The sequence below is a fragment of the Serpula lacrymans genome (assembly GCF_000218685.1).
Source record: "Serpula lacrymans var. lacrymans S7.9 unplaced genomic scaffold SERLAscaffold_13, whole genome shotgun sequence".
NCBI classification, from domain to species: Eukaryota; Fungi; Basidiomycota; class Agaricomycetes; order Boletales; family Serpulaceae; genus Serpula; species Serpula lacrymans.
In genome coordinates, this window is record NW_006763302.1 from 1,146,729 (window position 1) to 1,170,069 (window position 23,341).

The 23,341-nt window shown below is 42.5% G+C and overlaps 5 protein-coding genes across 5 annotated transcripts; all 5 read right to left on the reverse strand.

Annotated features, from left to right (window-relative positions):
• Positions 1 to 1,802: 1,802 nt before the first annotated feature.
• SERLADRAFT_442144 (uncharacterized protein) lies at positions 1,803 to 2,613 on the reverse strand (the record flags this gene model as incomplete). The annotated part of the gene is made up of 3 exons (XM_007322697.1): positions 1,803 to 2,015; positions 2,074 to 2,349; positions 2,443 to 2,613. 3 exons carry the CDS (start codon positions 2,611 to 2,613, stop codon positions 1,803 to 1,805), a joined length of 660 nt encoding a protein of 219 aa, XP_007322759.1.
• A 9,297-nt stretch (positions 2,614 to 11,910) lies between these two features.
• Positions 11,911 to 12,243, reverse strand: SERLADRAFT_442147 (uncharacterized protein; the record flags this gene model as incomplete). Its single annotated transcript, XM_007322698.1, has 1 exon — positions 11,911 to 12,243. The coding sequence occupies one exon, from the start codon at positions 12,241 to 12,243 to the stop codon at positions 11,911 to 11,913; it is 333 nt and encodes a 110-aa protein (XP_007322760.1).
• A 4,846-nt stretch (positions 12,244 to 17,089) lies between these two features.
• On the reverse strand, positions 17,090 to 17,389 carry SERLADRAFT_351612 (uncharacterized protein; the record flags this gene model as incomplete). The annotated part of the gene is made up of 1 exon (XM_007322699.1): positions 17,090 to 17,389. One exon carries the CDS (start codon positions 17,387 to 17,389, stop codon positions 17,090 to 17,092), a length of 300 nt encoding a protein of 99 aa, XP_007322761.1.
• Positions 17,390 to 17,723: 334 nt separating this feature from the next.
• SERLADRAFT_442151 (uncharacterized protein) lies at positions 17,724 to 18,740 on the reverse strand (the record flags this gene model as incomplete). The annotated part of the gene is made up of 3 exons (XM_007322700.1): positions 17,724 to 18,011; positions 18,160 to 18,518; positions 18,584 to 18,740. 3 exons carry the CDS (start codon positions 18,738 to 18,740, stop codon positions 17,724 to 17,726), a joined length of 804 nt encoding a protein of 267 aa, XP_007322762.1.
• A 1,402-nt stretch (positions 18,741 to 20,142) lies between these two features.
• Positions 20,143 to 20,469, reverse strand: SERLADRAFT_442152 (uncharacterized protein; the record flags this gene model as incomplete). Its single annotated transcript, XM_007322701.1, has 1 exon — positions 20,143 to 20,469. The coding sequence occupies one exon, from the start codon at positions 20,467 to 20,469 to the stop codon at positions 20,143 to 20,145; it is 327 nt and encodes a 108-aa protein (XP_007322763.1).
• Positions 20,470 to 23,341: the final 2,872 nt, after the last annotated feature.

Genomic DNA, 23,341 nt, shown 5'->3' on the forward strand with positions numbered 1-23,341 from the left:
AAATTGTCAATGTAAATGACGACACAGTTCTCCATATCCGCAAAGATCTCGTTCATCATGCTCTGGAAGGTCGCTGGTTAATTGGTCAACCCAAAGAACATAACAAGGGGTTCGAAAGATCCTTGGTGGCACGTGAACGCGGCCTTCCAAGCATCTTCCTTTTTGATTCGTACATTATTGTACCCCCATCTGAGATCCATCTTAGTCAAGATCTTGGCGCCAGCCAATTTGTCCACTAACTGACTAATCAAAGGCAGCGGATACGCATTTTTAACCGTGTGCTCATTCACGTAACGATAGTCCATAATCATGCGCTTCTTACCATCCTTTTTAGGAATGAAGAACACCGGGGATGTCATAGGACTTTTAGAAGATCTGATGTAACCCTTCCTTAGTTGTTCGTCTATGAAGCTAGATACCTTGTCTCTTTCGGGAGCAGAGAGTGTTAGTTTTGGTGATTCTGCACCTTTGTGCTACCTATATATTTTCATTCCTTTCTCTATCTATTCTTCTATCATTCACTATTGATTGTGTTCTCTATTATTTTGCCTTTGTGGCTGCTTTGTTTACCTTTGTTTACAAAACTTCGGACAGTACTGCAGAGTCCAATGCTTCCTATTCTCTAGTTACTCACATTGGACTCTAGGTACTGTATACCTGTCATACTCTCTAATAATAAAGTTACTCACATTGGACTCTAGTTCCAGTCCCTGATTGCTCTCAGCAAGTGGCTAGACACTTCCTTCAAGCTTTGTTCTTAATAGAGAGTGGTATCATGTGTCCCTTCCTTGGTTTGAAGGTGTCTTTCAAATCTATGGCATGGTCCCAAGGCTTAGCCTCTGGGCAGCGCTCTGATTTGTGTTTCGAAAAGACTTTCCAGAAGTCGTGGTACTCGGGAGGTACCAGCCTCTTAATATCTTCCTCAGGTTTTACCTCATCATCATCATCGTCGATCTTTTCTAAAGATCTGAGCTCGTAAACGTGACTAGCGTTTAACCTTTCGAGACGCTCATTGTGACGGACCTGATTCGGTTTACCCAAGTTTACACATTCCTGTGGACAACGTGACAATGTGACAACCCCTGTCTGCCAGTTGATCTCAGGATTGTGTTTAAATAGCCAGGTCCAGCCTAAGATTAAATTAATCTTCCCTAGTTGGGTAGCTTTGGCAGTGACTCGTTCTCTGTGTCCTTGGTATTCGACCACAAAAGAACATTTGTGTGTAATACAGCCACCTGCGTTAAGCGTACCGTCAACATTATAGATGGGAATAGATGTTTCTAGTTTTACAAGGGGGAGTCTAATTTGCTCCGCCCAGACCTGATCTATAAAAATCCCATTAGCGCCTGAATCAAGTAGTGCGCTCGTTGAGTGTACTTTGCCCCTAGCAAGGTTTTCCACGCCAACGTCTAAACGGATCTCCTTTTGGAATAAATATGTGCGCATCAACACACGTCTTGGGATTTCGGGAAAGGGTGGCTCCGAAGAAGAAGAAGAAGAAGAAGGGGAAATCTCGAATGATACATGTTTTTCTATTTTTGTTTTACCAGAATCAAGCACCCTAGTGTTTGTCTCGCCGGGGCCACGCTCCAAGGGAGACGCTGGTGCAGTGGTAGTATCATAAATATTACAGTTACATTTCTTTATACAGGTACAAGCTTCAGATAATAAAAATAGAAATTTATTTGCAAATTGGGGAGCCATCCCCGTCATTCCGTTATTGCTCGTGCAACACCCCAGAGCAGGGGCCACTTTGTTGTGGTTTACTTCATTTTGAGGTGGAGCTAAGGTAGCCAAGTGACCTAAGCTCCGAATGCTTTTCCCTGGGCCTTCATTTCGTTGACTTGTTGGTCGTAGAAAAAGGCCCGGATTTCGTCGTAAAAATGACCGGCTAAAGAGTTAAGCCGATTGTCCGGCTTTTCGGTTTCTAATTGGCGCGCCTGGCGCCCTTGGTTATTATTATTTTTTTGTTGGGCGGCCTGCGCCCCTTTTCTGCAATCTCGGGACATGTGTCCCTCTTGGCCGCAATTATAGCAGGCCCCTTTAAATCTGCGCGTCTGTCCTCAGGTTTACCTGTTTGAACAAACAGATCTGTTGCCGAGCCCAGTCACGCTCAGCTTGTGGTTTGAAGTATTTTTTGATCTCCTTCTTGAGATCATCCCAGGTAGGCCACACACCCGCGGTGTAGCATTCCTGAAGTCTTACTTGGGCGTATCGACCCGCCACAGGTCCTTTTAGTCGAGATAGCACCGCAGTGGCTACCTCAAAGTCATCGGCAAACGCGTCCCAGTTCGCCTTGACCCAAATCTGGAGTTTGATCCACCATTCGGCGAATTGCGCTCGGTCTCCCTCGAATCAACTATCGTCTCCTGTGGCGTCAAGAGGGACAGGGAGCAGTGTGGTGTTGAGGGTATACTTGTCAATCAGGCTTTGGTCAATAACTGAGTTGGTGCAGCCGGAGTCAATAAGGGTAGGTACGGTGAATGTTTGTCTGTCGTCTGTGGTAGTAACTTCAGAAATGACATGGAGGCTGCGTTTTGGCATGGGTCTGTGTGGCGAGGTATAAGCATGGATGTGTTCCACAATATTCTCTTTGTCGTGATTCTTCAGCATCTGTATCGCTTACAGGGTAATATGCTCGTAGTGGTCTGTTACGATAACACAATTTCCGGATATTTCCCTTTTTTTCATTCTCTGCTTTAACTTTACACTTTAGCTTTCACACATAGTGCCACGCGGCATTTCCCCTTTCTCGCGCCGCGTTGCCTTTCTCTTATTTTTAGATTCAACTCTCTCACATAGTGGAGCTGGCCATACGGGCTAGGCCCTATGACATCATCAGCCACTGCCTCCATCAACTGTATAGTACACATGTACAAACAAACCTGTAGTAGTATATATACCCCAATAGATCCAGGTGACTCCTCAGCGAGTTCTCCTGTTGTATGCCAACTAACTCACTGCAGCCTAAGGGGTAACCACTCCCCAACTTCATCTTCTTTATAGTGTGTTCTGTGTGCGCTGGAGTAAATCACTCTTGGTTGTTACATGGTCTTTATGCGCCCAGTTCCGTAGTAGAGCCCTCGCTCTTTCAGGTTTCTGGTCTTTGATGCGTCTGGCCAACCATTCCGGCAAATGTGGCTTTGAGTAGTTTTTGGTTACAGCACGTAGATGTTGATCGACTCGTTTTATTGCAGTCATTGGTAGGGTACAAGAGTTAGATACAACATTATGGGTCAGAGAGTCTGTGCTTACTCCTGACCATTCTGAAAATTGTGCTTCAATTTCTTTCAATGATGATGTAGTGGGAGTGTCTTTGGTTTCCTCTGTTTCCATATAATGTATTGCCACCTTTTTATGTGGACAATTTCTAGCAATGTGACCTTGCTCGCCACAATTGTAACAAATAATATTCGGGTTGGGCCAACATTGTCTCTGTGTGTTTGAACTCCCAATCTCCATAGGTACACCTGATCCTCCAAATGTCCCTGCTGTGTTTGGATGAACTGCATTCTGGGGTGGCGGCCTCTGTGGTGGAGTATAATATAATTGTTGTTGGATATACTGTGGTCTTCGCGTCTCTGTACATGGTACTGTTTGTTGATGCTGTGGTGGCGGGTAATTTCGATTCTGTTGATAACGCGGTTGATATCATTGGTACTGAGGCGGCGGCAGTCTCTGTGGTGGGGGTCTGTCTCTCCTCCTTTCCAGATTAAGTTCTTCATTTTGTTGCTCCCACTTCCTGGCTGCTACCTTTTATTCTGAGTACGTGGTAGGCAGGTTTTCCTGTTGCAAAATACGATCACAAAGGAATTGAGAGAGGTTGCGGCGAAGGATACTGTGAATGAATGGATAACTTCTGTGTGCATCTGGTGGCAATCCTGCTTCCATGAGTTTGGATTCAAGTCCTCCAAAGTAGGCATAAACTGTCATCTCTCTTTGCTCATAGCTATGAAGAGCAATTTCTGCTTTCAACTTGAGATGGGGGTTTAGGAATTTGTTATCTAATTCCTTGATGACCTCCGAGATAGTTCCCTAATCTTGTGGTACAAATAAGTCTCCTAGCACCATGGTTTTGTTGTTGAAATTCACCTTCCAAGTGTGGCAGGCATCATTGGCATCATTGGCTTTATCGGACGAGATTCGGGATAATGCAAAGAGGATTTTGGAGGAGTTGGTTTGGAAACTTTTGGGATGAGCAAAAAAGTAGTTTGCCAATGTGTTCTTCCAGTCAACGTACATTTCCTTTTTGCCAGTGGATTTGAATGGAGGAGAGACAAGGATAGCCTTGCTGCCTTGACTGGGTTTGTCGGTCATTCTTGCTGCTAGATTGGGTTCAAGGTCCAAAGACTCTTGATCAAACCAATCATCAGGTTGGTTTTTGAGTTGTGGATTCTGAGGTGGGGGAGGGAAGTCTTCTGGTCCAGCGGATTGATATAGATTGTTAGGTTCCAGGGCTTCAGCGGCAGCTCCTAGAAATTGTGGGGGGGATGTTTCGGGAGTGACAAGAGGACAAGGTTCTCAATAAGGTTACAGTTTTAAAGAGTTAGATAATGAGTCATAGATAATGAGTCTTTTAATTAAAGTCCGGGTCAAACACAAAGTTACTAGGAAAATCTCCTCCTTCTGCTTCCTGAGGTCTTCAGTACTCTATGCCTTCAGTAGACCCTTCGCTTTCCAACTCTGTCCCTTTGTCTGATTCTCCTCCAATTATATCTTCCAAAGAACTTCCTGTTTCTAATTCAATTCTTTCTGCGCAAGGTGCAAAAAGTTGTTCAACCGACGGAATGAGCAATGCTTCTCCTCTCTCTTTGACCTTGGTAGGTGTACAAGTATTGCGAGTAGATATGTGTTTGTCGACTGTGATTAACAACGGCCCAGAAGTTGCTTTGGATAACAGTTACGATGAAGTGTTCAGGGTAATTTGATTGCTGATTAACAACGAACGGTGTAAGAATTTCTAAGACCCAGTAATACTTCTCGACGTATTCTGAGACATATCAAATATTGTCAATCCCAGTGGTGTAGTCTTCTCTGTCATGAGCTTTCCTCTGTGCGGTTGCAATAAGCTGATCAAATCAAGCTAATCCTGCAACAACGCATCAGATTTGATCTTTGGTGGAAGGTGTGACAATGACAATAGAGGTACTGTGTTGAAGACCAAAATGTGGTCCAAATGTGTCAAGATTGCCAATGCAAAAGTACTCAATGTAACAACCAAGAGTTAGTTACTCTGGCGCACACAAGAACACACTTTAAAAAAGATGATGGGGGAGTGGTTACCCCTTAGGCTGCAGAGAGTTTGTTGGTTAACAACAGGAGGACTCACTGAGTCTCCTGGATCTATTGGGGTATATATATACTAATACAGAGTTGTTTGTACTTATGTACTATACAGCTGATAAAGATAGTAGCTGATGATGTCATGGGGCTTAGCCCGCATGACCAGCTCCACTGTGTGAGAGAGTTGTATCTAAAAATAAGAAGAAGGCAACGCAGCATGAGAAAAGAGGAGTTTGAACAAAAGGGGAAGTGCCACATGGCACCATGTGTGAAAGCTAAAGTATACAAGGTTTAAGCGGAGAATGAAAATGAAGGAAAGGTCCAAAAATTGTGTTATCGTAACACTCAATGTGTAACACTCAATGGGTTGATAATGGACTGGGGAAGCAGAGTAGATGTTGTAGTAGTCTTTGGTAAAAAAGGAAGAAGAGATACCGTAGGTAGGTTCTTCATCTGACCTTTTCCTTAGAACAATACCGCAAAGCAAGGTATGTTCAAAACTGTAAGGGAGGAGTCGGCTGGGTATGCTGGGAAATGAGAGAGGGTAAATATGGTAAAGTTTGAGGAGGGAGGGAATATAGTCCTGTGAAATCAGATGCAAATTTTGTTCTTGTACGTTGGCTGCTCCTTTCAAAAGCTTAACCCTCTGAGTGTTCTCGTAACTTGGGCGTACTAGGCTCTCGAAGTAGTCGTACAACAGAATCTGACTGTGTTGCAGGAATATGAAGATTAAAAGTTCTCTCCGTGCTTTGTCTGAGATGTTGGAGTACCTCCTCAAGGCTCCTAGAATTTCTCCTACAGATGGCGGAATGGTAAAAGATGGATTGGGTGAGAGCAAGAGCGTCGTTTATGTCAAGGATGATTTCCTCCATTGGATCAATTGGAGAAAACAAAGCAGAGGAGTCCTGATAAAGTTCAGTGATCTACTTGACTGTTTCTTCCTCGTCTGGGGTACAGGCTTTGGTAGGGAATATTAAGAACAAAGCTTGAAGGAAGTGTCTAGCCACTTGCTGAGAGCAATCAGGGACTGGAACTAGAGTCCAATGTGAGTAACTTTATTAGTAGAGAGTATGACAGGTATACAGTACCTAGAGTCCAATGTGAGTAACTAGAGAATAGGAAGCACTGGATTCTGCAGTACTGTCCGAAGTTTTGTAAACAAAGGTAAACAAAGCAGCCACAAAGGCGAAATAATAGAGAACACAATCAATAGTGAATGATAGAAGAATAGATAGAGAAAGGAATGAAAATATATAGGTAGCACAAAGGTGCAGAATCACCAAAACTAACAGGGACGGGGAGGACCAGGAGCGGCTTGTTGAGGGCTGTGAGGAAGTCTTTCTGGTGTCTGTGGTCCGCTTCTGACACCCACTCTTCTGAGTGCTGTTGGGATGTAGACACAATGAAGGTAAACAACGTTGCTGACGAGTTCAGTCTGAAGGTATCGGATGATAGCAAAAAGTGCGAGGAATTAGATGAGAGTGGTGATGGTAGATAAGACGTCCAGTTTGAGAGGACTGAACAACAATAGGTGTGGTAGTATGGATAGTAAAAGGTCAATGACGGTAGTGAGGAGAGGGATAGGGATGATAAAGCTGTGGAGAGGGTGACCATGAGGGTTTAGACCGGTGCAAAGGCAGTGACAGTCTTTTTGAGGTATAGCGAGATAGTCTTCCAAAGGGTCTCTGGAAGAGGATTTGGAGAAGGTGAGTTCAATATTCTATCAGGCAACAAATACAAAGCTATATAACAAAACGTAATGCCTGGTCAAGTCCTTGCTAAAAGGCGGTGAAGCAGGGTATGAGAGTTGAAGAGTATTGATATAGGCACAAATCCAAACTCATATTGAACTAAGGAATAATACATCAAGTACGTACTTCCTTATATAACGAATAACAATGGTCAGACCAAGAAAGGGAAGAGTTAAGAAAGTGGCCTGACCAATTTAACCAATAAGAAAAGAAAGAGAAAGTGGTTCGATCTATTGTATTTACTAATTACATGAGAGAAAGTATTGGTAAGAGGTGTATAATTGGCTGTATCAGTAAGCCCATGAGAAGGCGCTGACTCACAGCCTTCCTTGCTTATCAATATCCCTCCAATGTATTCCCAGATATAGCATTGGATTATTGCTATGTCATCTAGATATCTTCTCGAGGGTCTACAATGGTTCTCCTTCATTGTAAGTACAATAGAACGTGAGTATGAATGGAGAATAAGAAGAAAAAGGATAAAAGTAATAAAATGCCAGCTGTAATCTCTAATCCAAGAGCGAGAGGAGTAACAGGGAATGAATTGGATAGCGACAACATGACGGGAATGCAATAAGAAAAATCAATTCCTCACACCTTTGATATACTTGGCATTGACCTCCACATGCAAGTGTTTTACTCCTGCAATGTAAAGGCAAAAATGACGAAGTGCTCTGAACAAACCATACAATTCTAGCTTGGGTTGACTGTAATTTGCCTCTCTATCATTCATGGGAATAGAGCGATAGCGAGCTGAACACTTCCTTCTATTTTCATCGAGCTGGGAGAGGATGAAACCAACAGCAATCTTGCTGGTATTGACTGAAAGAACAACTGGGTTGTGTGACGAATAATCTATAGGGTGAAGTGCTGGTGCAGAGGATACTGCATGCTTTAGAGCATCAAACACTTCTTGTCTGCATTCATCCCATTGAAAATCAGCTCCTTTGCAATACAATTCTGTCAGGGGGCGTGCAAGAGCAGAGTAATTATGGATCCAAATGCAAACTGTGCCACATAGACCAAGAAAACTTGGTACTGTCAGGGAGACGACCTTCTGGGCAGCATACTTGTCCGACAATCACAACTTGAGGACAATATAACTGAGTCTTCTTTCCAGAGAAAGTTCTGCCAGCATAACCAACTCTATGCATAATGCGATGAACATCAATAGCATGTTCCCAGATAAATCTACGAATGCCAGAGTTTCCAGGAATAGTCTCTGGGTTGCCATCTGCATCTTCATAACAAGAAGTGGGTCCTTTGATCGGCAGGTTATCAACAAAGATATTGGCAATATGCGGAATTTTGTCTTGCAGGATGAAAGTCATGCAATTCTTGGAACGGAATTGGTGAATCCCATAGGCATAGAGGTGATCCTCAGAAGTCTTAGTGGTGATAGAAAAGAGGTAAGGTCACAAATTTCAGGGTGTACTTTTCGAGCATCAAATCCCCAAAAAAGATTAAACACAGTATAGCATTGGGAACCAGCAAATGGCTCCACAAAGTCGTCAAGGATAGGTGGTACTCCTGAGTCTTTGATAGTGACTGCATTGAGTGGCTGAAGATCATGGACAATGCAAATCTTGCCATTCTTCTGGCTAGGCTCATAAACTCCAGCTTTGGTTTTGTCTCTGAGCAATTCTATGACTTTGTTCTTGATTCCAGGAGGAATAGGAATGTTCTTGTATTCCCAAGGAACATGTGGGAGAACAGGTATGACATAGGGAGAGAAGTAGTCTTCCCTAAATGTTCCTCTGTCAGTTTCCTCAAAGGCAAGACTGCGCTGATTGAGTATTATAATGTGAGTGAAAAGCTTTTCCTCTTCTGGCCATAATAATCCATCAGAGTTTAGCTTGATTTCATCATAAAGGCGCTCCTTGGTGAGATTTGGTGTGGGAATGAATTCTGGGGGAAGGACAGGAAGGGGTGGGAGCGAAAGGAGTGGGTCTTCTGGAAATGACCGAGTGACACGTGCGTCTTCTGGGAATACTTCAGGAATAGGTTTGACTCTGCGATCAACATGTTTGTAGGCTCCAAAACTTGACCAATCAGGTGCTGGTACAGGTATAGGGTCCACAATGTCTATCATGTAACTAGGGTTAAAACAAAAAGTGTTCAAGGAAGGAAAGTGCCGTGGTAGTTTTGCGTCATCTTGGACTGAATAGGATAGGGATGAGGTCAGATGTTTTACAAGGGGGGAAGGAAAAAGATCAGATAAGAATGAAAAGGGAACATAGACAATAAAAAAAAAAGCTGGTACAAGAGTAAAGGAAGGAAAAATTGGAAAACATAGTAATCTAAGAGGCCATTTTGTACAAGTATTAGATATATAGCAAGAAAAAAGAGAAAGAGAAAAGGTGGCATATGGTCCAAGAGTGCTGAATAGAGTGTTAAGTAAGAAAAGAATATAGAAACGTATCACCAGCATTTACCTCAAACTTCAACTGTGGTACTAGAAAGCACCTCAGTGCTGGTGGTGAATGTAGATGCACTAGATGGATGAATTGTCCTGTTGTGGAGGTGAATAACCTCAAAATGTTCTTGTTGACAATAAGCGCAAATATGAGGGAAGACAAAACCGTAGAAAAGGGCAAGGACAAGTAGCACTCCCACCACAATCTCAATGATGAGAGCTTCTTTAGTAATATGAAACCCTTTGAGCCAGGACATGTTAGGTGGTTGTAATGTTTGATGTAAGCGTTTAGGATGGAGTGAAGATGAGTTAGAATTGGGGTAGAATTTCTGGCACTGGTGGGAATAATCAGTAATGGCTGAGCTGATGGTAACATGGGAAAATGATGATAGTGATGTATGGAAGTTTGAAGATGAGGAGTAGTTTCGGATGATATATTGATGGAAGTGCTCCACTTCTATTGTTGTAGAGAGGGATAACTGAAGGGGCGGCAAGGAATCAATCTCCCTTTCATCCTCTTGACTATCATTGCAAATAGTATGCATGAGTGTGCGATTATCAGGGGGGGGGGCAAAGAAGCAGTGGTAGCATTGGTAGAGGAAGGTGATGGGGGTGGTGATTCAGAATCAGTGGATGAGTCATCATCAATTAATCCATTTATATGGTGATGTATCGGCTCCAAGTCGGATTCTTGTGTTACTTCTACCGTTACATTGACTTGGTTACTCATATCATGTGGTGGAGGTCCAATTAGATCTTCATCAGTGGGAATTGGGAATGATTTTGTTTGAGGAAAGAAGCAAATATGTGCAGTTCCTGAGCAGCTGATAATAGATTGTGCTCTTCCAGGTCCATAATTCTGGTCAAATTGCAAATAAGCATGGAGCAGGATATAATCAGCGTAAAGGTTGTCGTTTTCATCAAAGCCATAGTGTCCTCTCATGACATAATCTGAAATCAGTAAGAGCAAACTCATGTTGTGACTATATCAAAGGTTGTTAAGTAGAGCAAAAATGGCAGACCTTTCATCTTCTCTGATGGAGTGAATATAGTCAAAGAATGTTTCAAAGGTACTGGCATTGGGGATAGGGATAGAGGCTTCAATAATTTCTTCTAGACGAGTTTCCAGGTCTTCCAGTGCTCTGAGAGTACTAGAATTTTCAATTGAACCAATTGGGGAATTATCTGGAACAGGCACAGTTTCTTCTTCTGGGGTGACACTTTCAGCAGCAGTTTCTGGTTCATTGGTATTTCCATCTAGATCTCCTCCATTCTCTATTAAAGTCATAGTCTGTGACTAAGAGGCTGGATACTGTATCAGATACTCCAGATACTGGTTTGAGATAGTGAATAGGACAATGATCTGATGATACCTTGACTTCCAGAGCTGGGTTTTTGATTTTGCCATCCTTTCTGAAGACGAGATAAGTGCCATTAAGTCTCTCTTCAATGCTTACATAGTTCCCATGTGTCCATGGTCGTCCAAGAAGTAGATTGTATCCAGTGTCTTTCCCAACAAAGATATTGGCATAAGTTTTGACTTCTACACAGTATAAAGCCACATTGTTGACTAGACTATCAAGTCTACCAAAGGCAAGTCTTTTCGAATATTTGCTTCATCTTTGACACCTGTCCATGCTATCAATCAACTTTGGTGCATGACACCGGGCCGGTCTACGTGCTGTCCCGGCAGCGGTCCTTTGTAAGGTTTCACACGGCTAATATTGACTGTGAGTACTACCTTTTTATGTTTTGGGAGTTCCAGCTCCACTGCATTAGGTTTGACTTCCTTAATCCGGTAAGGGCCAATCCACTTTTTGGTCAGTTTTCTAGACTGCCTATCTTTTAATTGGAAGTGATCGGTGTTCAACCAGACCAGGTTGCCAACTTTGTAGTCAGGGGCCTTAGAGCATCTACACTCTGCCCTGTCTTTCATCTGCTCTGCAGTTTTGAATAGCTTTGTGCGTTTTATTTAAGACTGACTTCATGTCCTTAGCCATGTCCCTGGAAGCCTTGTTCTTGCTTTTACCAGGCTCTACACCCATTCTGGGGAGGTACAATCTAGTAACCTCAAATGGTGCCTTTCCTGTAGCCAACGACTTTTTAATATTGTACAAGAACTGGGCTATCTTCAGCCACTTGGCCCAATCTGTCTGTCTATCATTAATAAATATCCGGAGATATTGTTTCAATTCCTGATTGAGCCTCTCTGTTTGTCCATCAGTCTGCGGATGGAACACCATAGATAATTTAGGTTTGATGCCCAGCATCCAGCATAATTCTTTCTTAAACTTGCTGAAAAATTGTGATCCCCTATTGGAGATAACTGTTTCTGGCAGTCCATGGGTGGACCATACAAAATTTTTAAGTAGGTCTGCCATACCAGCAGCGGTAATGGTTTTGTTAGTGGGAATAAATACTACTTCTTTGGAGAAGCAATCTACTACCACCATTACTGAATCACACCCATTTGATTGCCTTGATTCTTGTAGACTCAGGCACATAGATTTTGTCCTTAAAATGGAAGAGCCCATCTACCCATAAATAGTTTTCATTGCCATCAAGGCAAGCCTTTTCTTCTGAGGAGATGACTTTCTTGAAGACTTCCAGAAGATCTGAATCTTGCCTAATTCTAACATTGGCAACCCTTGATTGGTCTATCAGGGTGACACCTTTGTTGTCATATTCTATGCTGTTGGCATGATCCTCTCTTCTGGACAAAGCATCCGCTTTCCCCATAGAACTTCCAGGCTTATAAATTAATTTATAATTAAACCAACAAGTACACCGCATAGCGGGCCTGTCTCTGGTTCAAGTCTTGGGCTGTCATAAAATATTCCAGATTCTTATGAGCAGTCCAAATTTCAAATTAGTGTCTAGCACCTTCTAAGTAGTGCTGCTGTCGATAATGAGAATTATTGTTAGAAAAACCATGCACAAAACAAACTAACACACAATCCTCCCAGGTTCCACGGAACTTGTTTATGGGCTTTGCCTCCTAGAACAGTGGAGTGGTCTGGTTGTTCATGGGGTGGTACGTATAGAAATCATTCAAAGTAAAACCCAGAGATGTATAGGTGTGGGTTTTGAGGAGGAGGGATAGTTGAATTATAGAGGATAGGGGCTTAGTTGACGAGTATGGACAAGCACTACCTTGCTAATTGTAGCACAAGGTAGGTTTGAGAACAACAAGATAACGGGGTGACAAGCTTCCCAGTGATAGCAGGCTCCTAATGCACAGATTGTACTGCTCAGAAGGACTCTAATCAAAAGGGATGACAATCACTTTCAAAAGTGACAAATGACAATGACAGCAGTTAACAGTAGTAGTGGGAAGTGTTGTGACCACACTGGATCACAAGTAGCAGAGTAGTGAACTTGAGATTAGAGAAGAAGTCTGGATTCAAGTTCTTGTTATTTTTCAAAGTAAAATACAGGGGCTTATATAGTGAAAGCAAAGTAGGCTATGCACAGTATAGCTGTGCAAAAAAAATGAGAAAGAACATGAAGGAAGGAATGTACGCTGACAAATCCTGCGTAGATAGTACAGGATAAGATTGTCAAAAAAGGAAAAGAAAGGAATAGAACAATGAATGCTATGTAAGTAATGTCACAGAACGAAATTATGAAATTTACGATAAAAAGATGCTCACAGTCATGACAGCGCTAGACAAATGGCGACATCACCTTGTAGGATTGGAACACCTCTTCACTATCTTCACAGATCACCAAAACCTCCGTTACTTCCATCAACCTCAGAAATACAACCGACGTCAAGCTCGATGGTCGTCTCAGCTTGCAGATTATAATTTCAAAATGGAACACGTCAAAGAAAATCAAAATATGAAGGCTGACCTGTTAAGCAAACAAATTGATCATCCTAGAGGCACAAACAATAACAAAAATCAAACACTTCTCCCAGACGTACATTTTGAAGTACTTGACACCAACGAAGGATATCTACCAGATATACATCAAAGCTTCCAAGAACAGGACAATGTAGTAAAAAGGAACTTGAAGGATAAGTTGGATACCTGGAAGGTGAAGGATAGGATCATCTGGATCAAAAGAGAATCTGCGACGAGTTTCTACCCGATGCCATTAGCTGATTGCGTATATGTTCCTCAAAACCACAAATAACGAGCGCAAATATTGAAGGATCACCATGACAAAGCTCTGGCTGGACACCCAGGAGAGAGAACAATGTTTGAACGAGTAAACCGGTGTCATACACCAAAATTGATTGGTAGCATGGACAGGTGTCAATAACGAAGCGAATATTCAAAAAGACTCGCCTTTGCGCCACACAGGCACAGTACCATGTGGAATAGTAATTAATATTGCCTTTTTCAAACTTATGGCTGATCAGCACCATCTCTATTAGGCAATCCAGTCACGCTCACCTTTGCTTTTCCATTCGGTACTTTCTGCGTTTCAGCATTTCAGCAAATTTTTGCATTGCCACTGGCTACACATTGCATTGCGCCCTCGCTTTTGTCGTTTCCTTCACTCCCCTTCCTTTTCCTAGCCCCACCATGGGCCCCTTCCTCTCCGTTTTATTCTCACCTGATGATTGTTCTGGATCCCCATTCTAATCCACTTTTTCATCACCTCCACCCTCCTCCTCCTGATATTATTTGCACCCCCACCATTTCTGATGTCACCACTTTCTATCCGCTTCCGTTGCCAATCCGTTGACTACCACGTGCCACTGCTTATATCAGTAAAGCCCTGGTGGCTGGTCCAAATAGGGCAACAGGTCCATCTTCATGACGTCGATCTGCCATCACATACTATCAAAACATTGGTCGCTCATCTTGCCTGGTTGGAGCGTGGGTGGGTAGTTTTTGAGCTGGAGAAGGTTTATCCTCTTGCATTGCCCATGTTCATTGCTGTCCCATTCACTTGGGTACACTTATCTTTTGTCCATCGTCTTCACTACAGCTACACCTACCACACGCTGCCTGGGACTCACTTGTTCCAAATTGGAACTACTCCTCTCCCTCCCTCATTTGATCAGGTGGTCCAACACAACCAATCCATTGGTAAGGCCATGGAACTGTCAGATTTGGACTAGGTGGTGGACCGGTGGCTCCAGTTTCTTTTTCTTCAGCAGAACATTCATTTACAGTGCAATTATTTTTGATTTTTGAATCATTTTTATGGACACATATTTTTTTAGAATGCCTGACTGACAATAAAGGAACTGTGTTGATACTGATAGTGTTTTGCCTTGCCCTTTTTTTACTGCATCTTCTCATGACATCACAATTTTCTTGCTCTCTTTTTGCTATTTGGACTTGCTTTTATGGCTGTACAAACCTGTGACATTACTTACATAGCATTCATTGTTCTATCCCTTTCTTTTCCTTTTTTGACAATCTTATCCTGTACTACCTATGCAGGATTTGTCAGCGTACATTCCTTCCTTCATGTTCTTTCTCATTTTTTTTGCACAGCTATACTGTGCATAGCCTACTTTTCTTTCACTATATAAACCCCTGTATTTTACCTTGAAAAATAACAAGAACTTGAATCCAGACTTCTTCTCTAATCTCAAGTTCACTACTCTGCTACTTGTGATCCAGTGTGGTCACAACACTTCCCACTGCTACCACTGTTAACTGATGTCATTGTCACTCGTCACTTTTTGAAAGTGATTGTCATCCCTTTTGATTAGAGTCCTTCTGAGCAGTACAGTCTGTGAATCAGGAGCCTGCTATCACTGGGAAGCTTGTCACCCCGTTATCTTGTTGTTCTCAAACCTACCTTGTGCTACAATTAGCAAGGTAGTGCTTGTCCATACTCGTCAACTAAGCCCCTATCCTCTATAATTCAACTATCCCTCCTCCTCAAAACCCACACTCATACACCTCTGGGTTTTACTTTAAAGGATCCTCATACATACCACCCCACAAACAGCCAGAGCACCCACTGTTCTAGGAGGCAAAGCCCATAAACCAGTTCCGTGGAATCTGGGAGGATTGTGTGTTAGTTTGTTTTTGTGTGTGGTTTTATAACAACAGTTCTCATCATCAACACCGGGGGCTCTGATGGCCGAATCTTTGTACAGATATCAGACGATATGTACAATGGTGCAAGAGTTGTCAATGCACCAAGGCACATTGGACCAAGCATAACACCCCCCTACATCCAAACCCAATACCCAATCAGCCTTGGCAAATTATCACCACCAACCTCATACGCACACTACCGGAGTCCAAGGGCTACACCACCATTCAGGTCTTTGTAGACCGATTTAGCAAGATGGCCCATTTTGTCCCCACTTTCATCACCATCGACTCTGCTGGTTACACACGTCAACTCCGAGACAATGTAATACAACTCCATGGAATCCCTGAAAAGATCATCTCAGATCGAGGTCCTCAATTCATGTTTCAATTTACTAAAGACTTTTATGATTTGATGGGGATAACACCGGGCCTCTCTACAAGCTATCACCCTCAAACAGAGGGACAGTCCGAACGGATCAACCAGGATTTAGAGCACTACCTCTACATTTTCATAAATCATCAACAGAATGACTGGGCAGATTGGCTTTCCATCACTGAGTTTACATACAACAATCATCTCCACACCGCGATGAATCAAACACCTTTCTTTCTGAACTATGGACTACACCCACGAACGCATACCACCACTACATCATCCCCTCAATCCGCATTGGCGACAGAGTTTGGCAAACAGATGAAAAAACTCCACGACATCACAAAATCCTCCCTTCTTTTAGCAAACGATAATCTGAGAAGATATTATGACTGTAAGAAATCCCCATCCCAGGAATATAAAATTGGCAATAAAGTCTGGTTAGAAGGACACAACATCACGACAGATAGACCAATGAAGAAATTGGACAACAAATGTTTTGGGCCTTTTAAAATCACCCGAAAAGTTGGACCCTCCGCCTACCAACTCAACGTCCCAAAAAGCTGGAAGTCCATTCATCCAGTATTCAATGAAACCATCCTCTCACGGTACCATGCTCCCAAATTCCCCAATCAACCAATTTCCTCATGACCACCGCCCAAAATTGTTAAAGGAGTAGACAAATACAAAGTAGAGAGTATAATTGCCTCCAGACCAACCAAACTGAAAGGTAGTAAACTCGACTACCTGGTTCACTGGCATGGTTATCCAGTCTCCAAACGCACTTGGGAACCCGACACCAATCTTACACATGTCTCTAATTTGCTCACCGCCTTTCACAAAACAAATCCTGCCGCCCCTCGCATTATCACCGCTTCTCTTCATTTCCGTCCTTACAAAAACTGCACCGCAACTTCTAAATCTCCAATGCTTTTTGATTGGATTACCAACAAGTTCCAGAGTGCTGCATCCGGACTTATGAGGACATGAGTCTTATAAAAGGGGAGCTACCAGCCTCTTGATCTTTTCTTTGGGTTTTACCTCATCATCGTCATTGTCGATCTTTTCTAAAGATCTAAGCTTGGCATAAATGTGACCAGCATTTATCTTTTCAAGATGCTCATTGTGACGGACATGATTTGGTTTACCCAAGTTCACACACTCCTGAGGGCAACGTGACAATGTAACAACCCCTGTCTGCCAGTTGATCTCAGGATTGTGTTTAAATAGCCAGGTCTAGCCCAAGATTAAATTAATCTTCCCTAGTAGCTTTGGCGGTGACTTGTTCTCTGTGTCCTTGGTATTTGACCACAAAAGAACACTTGTGCGTGATGCAGCCACCCATGTTCAGCGTACTGTCAACGTTATAGACGGGAATAGATACATCTAATTTTACAAGAGGGAGTCCAATTTGCTCCGCCCAGACCTGATCTATGAAGATTCTGTTAGCGCCTGAATCAAGCAGTGCGCTGGTTGGGTGTACTATGCCCTGGGCAAGGTTTTCCACACCAACATCTAAATGGATCTCCTTTTGGAATATATATGTGCGCATCAACACACGCCTTGGGATTTTGGGAAAGGGTGGCTCCAGTGAAGAAGAAGGGGTATCAAAAGTTACATGTTTTTTTATTTTATTTTTACCAGAATTAAGCACCCTAGTGTTTGTCTCGGCAGGGCCACGCTCCAAAGGAGACGCTGGTGCAGCAGTAGTGTCATAAATATTACAGTCACAATGTTTCATACATGTACATTCTTCTGATAACAAATTTAAAGATCTATTTACAAATTGGGGAGCCATCCCCGTCTTTTCTTTATTGCTCATGCAACACCCCGGACCAGGGGCCACTTTGTTGTGGTTTACTTCATTGTTCATAGGAGTAAGTGACCTAAGCTCCAAACTCTTTTCCCTGAGCCTTCATCTCATTGACCTGTTGGTCATAGAAAAAGGCCCGGATTTTGTCGTATGAACGACCAGCCAGAGTTTGGAGCCGATCGTCCGATTTCTTGGACTCTAATTGGCGCGCCTGGCGCCCTTGGTTATTTTTTTGTTGAGCGACCTGCTTCTCTGCAGTCTCGGGACATGTGTCCCTTTTGGCCGCAATTATAGCAGTTTCCCTGGAATCTGTGCATCTGTCCTCCTTGGACCGCGCCGATATCCATGGGGGCTCCCTGCCCTGGTTGCAGCCCGAACAGCTTAAACCCGTGAGAATGTTTTTGATGGTTTGATGACCCAGGGCACCTCTGGGTTTTGTTGTTTTTGGTGGTGGACCCGCCACCTTGGTGCATTTGGTAAAGCTCCATGGCTCTACCAATTCGTCATACTTCCTCAGCCGCCAGGGCCAAGTTCTTGTTTCTTGTATCCTGCAAGTAGATCTGTTCTGCAATGCGGGGGTTCACATTGCACTCCAGTAGTTCCACTGCATGTTCATTACCAAGCCCTCCTTGGATGGAGAGGGCCAGGAACCGGGTAACATAGTCATCCGTCCTCATATTTCCTTGTTTGAAGGAACAGATTTGCTGATGCGCCCAGTCATGCTCAGCTTGTGGTTTGAAATATTTTTCAATCTCCTTCTTGAGATTGTCCCAGGTCGGCCACACTCCCATGGTATAGCATTCCTGTAGTCTAACTTGAACATATTGACCCGCCACAGGTCCTTTTAGTCGAGGTAGCACCGCAGTGGCTACCTAAAAATTGTCTGCAAATGTGTCCCAATTTGCCTTAACCCAAATCTGGAGTTTGATCCACCACTCGGCAAATTGCGCTCTGTCTCCCTCAAAGGTGCCAGGGTCAGCGACGACTTCGACTTTTTGTTGAATTTCTTCTCAACCGAGGGGGTTGCCGCAGGAGGGTTTATCTGCAGCTTGGCAAGTTGCAAGGTTAATGTTGCAATCTGTGCACGCATGGCGTGCAGCAGACCATTGATATCTTGTTGCAACAACATGTCAACTTGTTCTCTTGTAAAGTGAAAAAAAGGTAACTGGTGTAACAACCAAGAGTTATTTACTCTGGCACACACAGGAACACACTATAAAGAAGATGATGGGGAGTGGTTACCCCTTGAGCTGCAGAGAGTTTGTTGGTATACAACAGGAGGACTTGCTGAGGAGTCTCCTGGATCTATTGGGGTATATATACTACTACAGGGTTGTTTGTACATGTGTACTATACAGTTGATAGAGACAGTGGCTGATGATGTCATGGGGCCTAGCCCATATGGCCAGCTCCACTGTGTGAGAGAGTTGTGTCTAAAATAAGAAAAAAGGCAATGTGGCGTGAGAAGTTTGGAAAAAAGGGGATGTGCTGCGTGGCACCATGTGTGAAAGCTAAAGTACAAGGTTAAAGCGGAGAATGAAAATAAAGGAGAGGTCCAAAAATTGTGTTATTGTAACACCTTTATCATTTACAGAACTATATTGAAACCCCACAGCTTGCATTTACACCAGAACAAGACACTGTCATACACCAAAGTTGGTTGGTACTTGCTCTCTTTCTGCTATTGGACTTTCTTTTATGGCTGTACAAACCTGTGACATTACTCACAGCATTCATTGTGCTATCCCTTTCTTTTCCTTTTTTTGACAATCTTATCCTGTACTACCTACGCAGGATTTGTCAGCATACATTCCTTCCTTCACATTCTTTCACATCCTTTTGCACAGCTATACTGTGCATAGCCTACTTTTTTTTCACTATATAAACCCCTGTATTTTACCTTGTAAAATAACAACAAGAAATCCAATCCAGACTTCTTCTCTAATCCCAAGTCCACTTCTTACTGCTACTTGTGATCCAGTGCGGTCAATACACTTCCCACTGCTACCACTGTTAACTGCTGTCAATGCCACTTGTCACTTTTGAACATCATTATCATCCCTTTCAATTAGAGTCCTTCTGAGCACTACAGTTTGTGCGTCAGGAGCCTGCTATCACTGGGAACCTCATCACCTTGTCATCCTCGTTATTCTCAAACCTACCTTGTGCTACAATTAGCAAGGTAGTGCTCATCTATACTTGTCACTAAGCTCCTATCTTCTATAAATTCAACTATCCCTCCTCCTCAAAACCCACACTCATACACCTCTGGGTTTTACTTTGAAGGATCTTTATATGTACCACGCCACGAACAACCAGACCACTCCACTGTTCTAGGAGGCAAAGCCCATAAACAAGTTCCATGGAATCTGGGAGGATTGTTTGTTAGTTTGTTTTGTGTGTGGTTTTCTAACAGCAGTTCTCATCATTGACACCGGCTTCTACCATAAAACAAAAGTTGAATTTTACGGCTGTTTCTCCTGTTTCCATTTTCATTGCCATGAGCGCCGCACTGGCACTCCTTTTATGTCTGCGGTAATAAAGGTTCCATTGAAGTTGGCTTCAAAATCTGCCCATTTGGGGTATTTTGCTGGCCCTGTGTACTCTGTCAATTTGCTCTCCTTCCATGCTAAGGCCGCTCCTTCTTTCATGTGAGAAAGGGCTTCAAAGACCTTTTTCTTGTCCAAGTCATAAATGGTATCATTTATATTGAAGTACACTTTTGCCAATAGCATCCATCCATTTGCTCTGTCCGGCATCCCATGAAAGTTGTCTATTTGTCCAAACTTGATGGATTTGGGTGCGGCTGCATTAGGCATAGTGTGTGGTGGTGGTGGTGATGGTGGTGGTGGTGGGAATAGAGGTGGGTCATCAGGAAGACATGATTTTACTCTGATTGGATATAGTTTGGTATGATTGGGTAATAGACCAAATATAGCATTCATGGCAAATAGTGCGCTATAGATTGATATAGATGCCACTACTGCTACATATAGAGTACTTTTATTGCAATTAAAGCCAATCAGATCAGCTCAAAGTTGGCAATAATAAAATAATGGACTTCAAGTTACTATACTACAACAAATGAATTCTATACTACCATATTTTTTGGTATGCAAATTTACTAGCCCAATTATTAAGTGAAAATGATCCACAAACATCCAGTACATTATCTGTCCTCCAAGTAGACAGTGATAAAATTGGATATTGACCAGACCAGGGATTGAGCCTGGAACCTTCTGGATACATGCCAGCTGCTCTACCAATTGAACTATATGGCCAAGGTTATACAATACAGGATCTTAAACATGACATGCAACCACGGACATCTTACACAGTATAGCTGCTGCATACTGGGTTGGCTTACAAATCAGAGGTATTATCCTATGGAGTATTAATATGTCAGAGTATATTCTAACAGAAACTAGCTTCTATCATTGTCAAATCAATCGCACATACTACTTGGGCTATAGTGGAAGAATAAGTGCAACACCCCAAACCAAGACCGTACCACAATTTGGTCCTGACAGGCTATAGATGGGTCAGGGAATTGATAGATGGGCATCCTGATTGTATCAGGACGGAGCTTGGGGTGCAGCAGGAAGTTTTCTTGAAGTTGTTAGATTTATTGCAGGCCAATGGATACTCAGATTCAAAGCATGTGTTGATTGAAGAACAACTTGCCATTTTTCATCTGTGGGAAAGCGCTACTGCACTGCAGCGCAGTTGCGCCTCCCTCCATGTCACCATATTGTTTGATACAATGGTGGCAACACCTCATCACTATGTTACACAGTGCCAACAATGCTGCACAAAATTTTAAGTCTCGCTACTCTACCAAGGTACCATTCCAGCCTGGCTACTAGTAGAGAGTAGCCAGACTGCAAAATTTTTCTCTCACCAGACTCAATTGCAAATACCAGATGGAGGTGGCTGCCACCCCAACATTGATGCCCTAGAAACAGTTTGTAAGCCCCAGTAGGTGTGTTATTGTTTGTTTGTTCTGAATTACTATTCTGCTGAAGGCCATTTTTTGCTAATGATGACTTCTCTATCACCACCTCCTTCAACCTTCAACCCAACCTAGACAGCCCCAGCAATTTCAATGCCAAAATAAAAAGGTCTTTCTTATTTATTCTACACTAATACATTATTATTTACGATTCCTAGGCTACTTCTGGAAGACCTAATATAAGAAAGGTGATGATGTGGCATCATTTTTCCAGCTCTAGTAGCATGCATGGTAAGTGTTCATTTGTTCGTTTATTTATAAAATAGACTAACAATCAAAATTGTCTACCAGCTTGAATATGTTTTACTAGGTGCTGTCAATAATGTTATAATAGAATTCTCAGAGACGGCATTTTCTGCCAGGTATATTACCTTAATCACCATAAATATCTACTTATTATACTTTTACAAGATGGGATTATGATATGAAATGCTCTCCTACATACTTGGCAGTATATTTGATAATTTGATGAATATTTTTGGTTAGAGCTCACTACATATTTATATTGTAATATTTTCTTAACTTCAAGTATTTTTATAGGAATAGTTGTAGGAATAATTGTACAATATTGGGGCAATCTGATGTTGTTTTATAGATGTTACTGCTGCAGCATTTTTTGAAATCAATATAATTTGCTTTAATATTGTTTTTTTTGGATATAATTGAGTATGGATCGATATAATTGCATTTAGAGTGAATTAGAGTGAATTATAGTTAAAAAGTGCAAGATCATTTTTGTTTTAACAACTGTGCTATAAACCACTTTTTACAATATAGCAATACTCTAAACTGATATTTATTGATATTTATGCATTTAGAGTAGGGGACTATGCAAGAATTGCACTTATAGATATAACAGATATTTTTTGATATAATAGATATTTTTGCATTTATATCCAAGTCATGTTTTCCTGATGGTTGGGCTGGAGGCCCTGCATTTTTTTGCTCTAGACATGAGGTTGATGGAAGTATGATACCTACCCATTCATAGCTCATGGGATGGATGCCTATCCGTCTCTCCAACGGCATTCCGGCAGATTGTGGGTGAAAAAAAAAAATATTCAGAGTTCCTGTACGAGCCCATAGTAACAGTTCATAATTTTTTAACTAAAGGTAGAATTTGCATGACTTTCATGTGACTTCACTCAGGCGCTGTACGGGAACAGAATATCGCAATATTTTTTGAATTTTGACTTTGCAAAAGTGGCACTTGGGGGGGCACTTGAGGCGGAGAGACAATGTATTGAGTGTCCGCATGCAGCAAGATAGATTGATAAAATCACGGTTATACAGCAACAATTGACAGAGACTATGGATGAAGATCAAGTCGATGACCGTGGCCCAGGCAGACAGAGGGACTTGGGGATCAGTAGTGACGATGATAGTATGGGAGAGGGAGAGGAGGGCGTTGAAGAGAGTGAAGAAGTGTCAATTGCCCGTAGGCACCGAGCAGTAATTTTCTTATGTGCCCAACAGCTCTCTCTTGCACTCATCAGCCTTCAAACGGTTGCACAATCAGCAGCACTGGTAGCTACCAACCAACTTGACAACTCTCTACCCCAACCATACCACACCTCTATTTTGACAGGCCATGGATGGGTCCTTGAATTACTGCAGGGCCATCCCGACCGCATTTGTGCTGAACTTGGTGTCAGGTGCCATGTTTTCCTCAAGTTAAT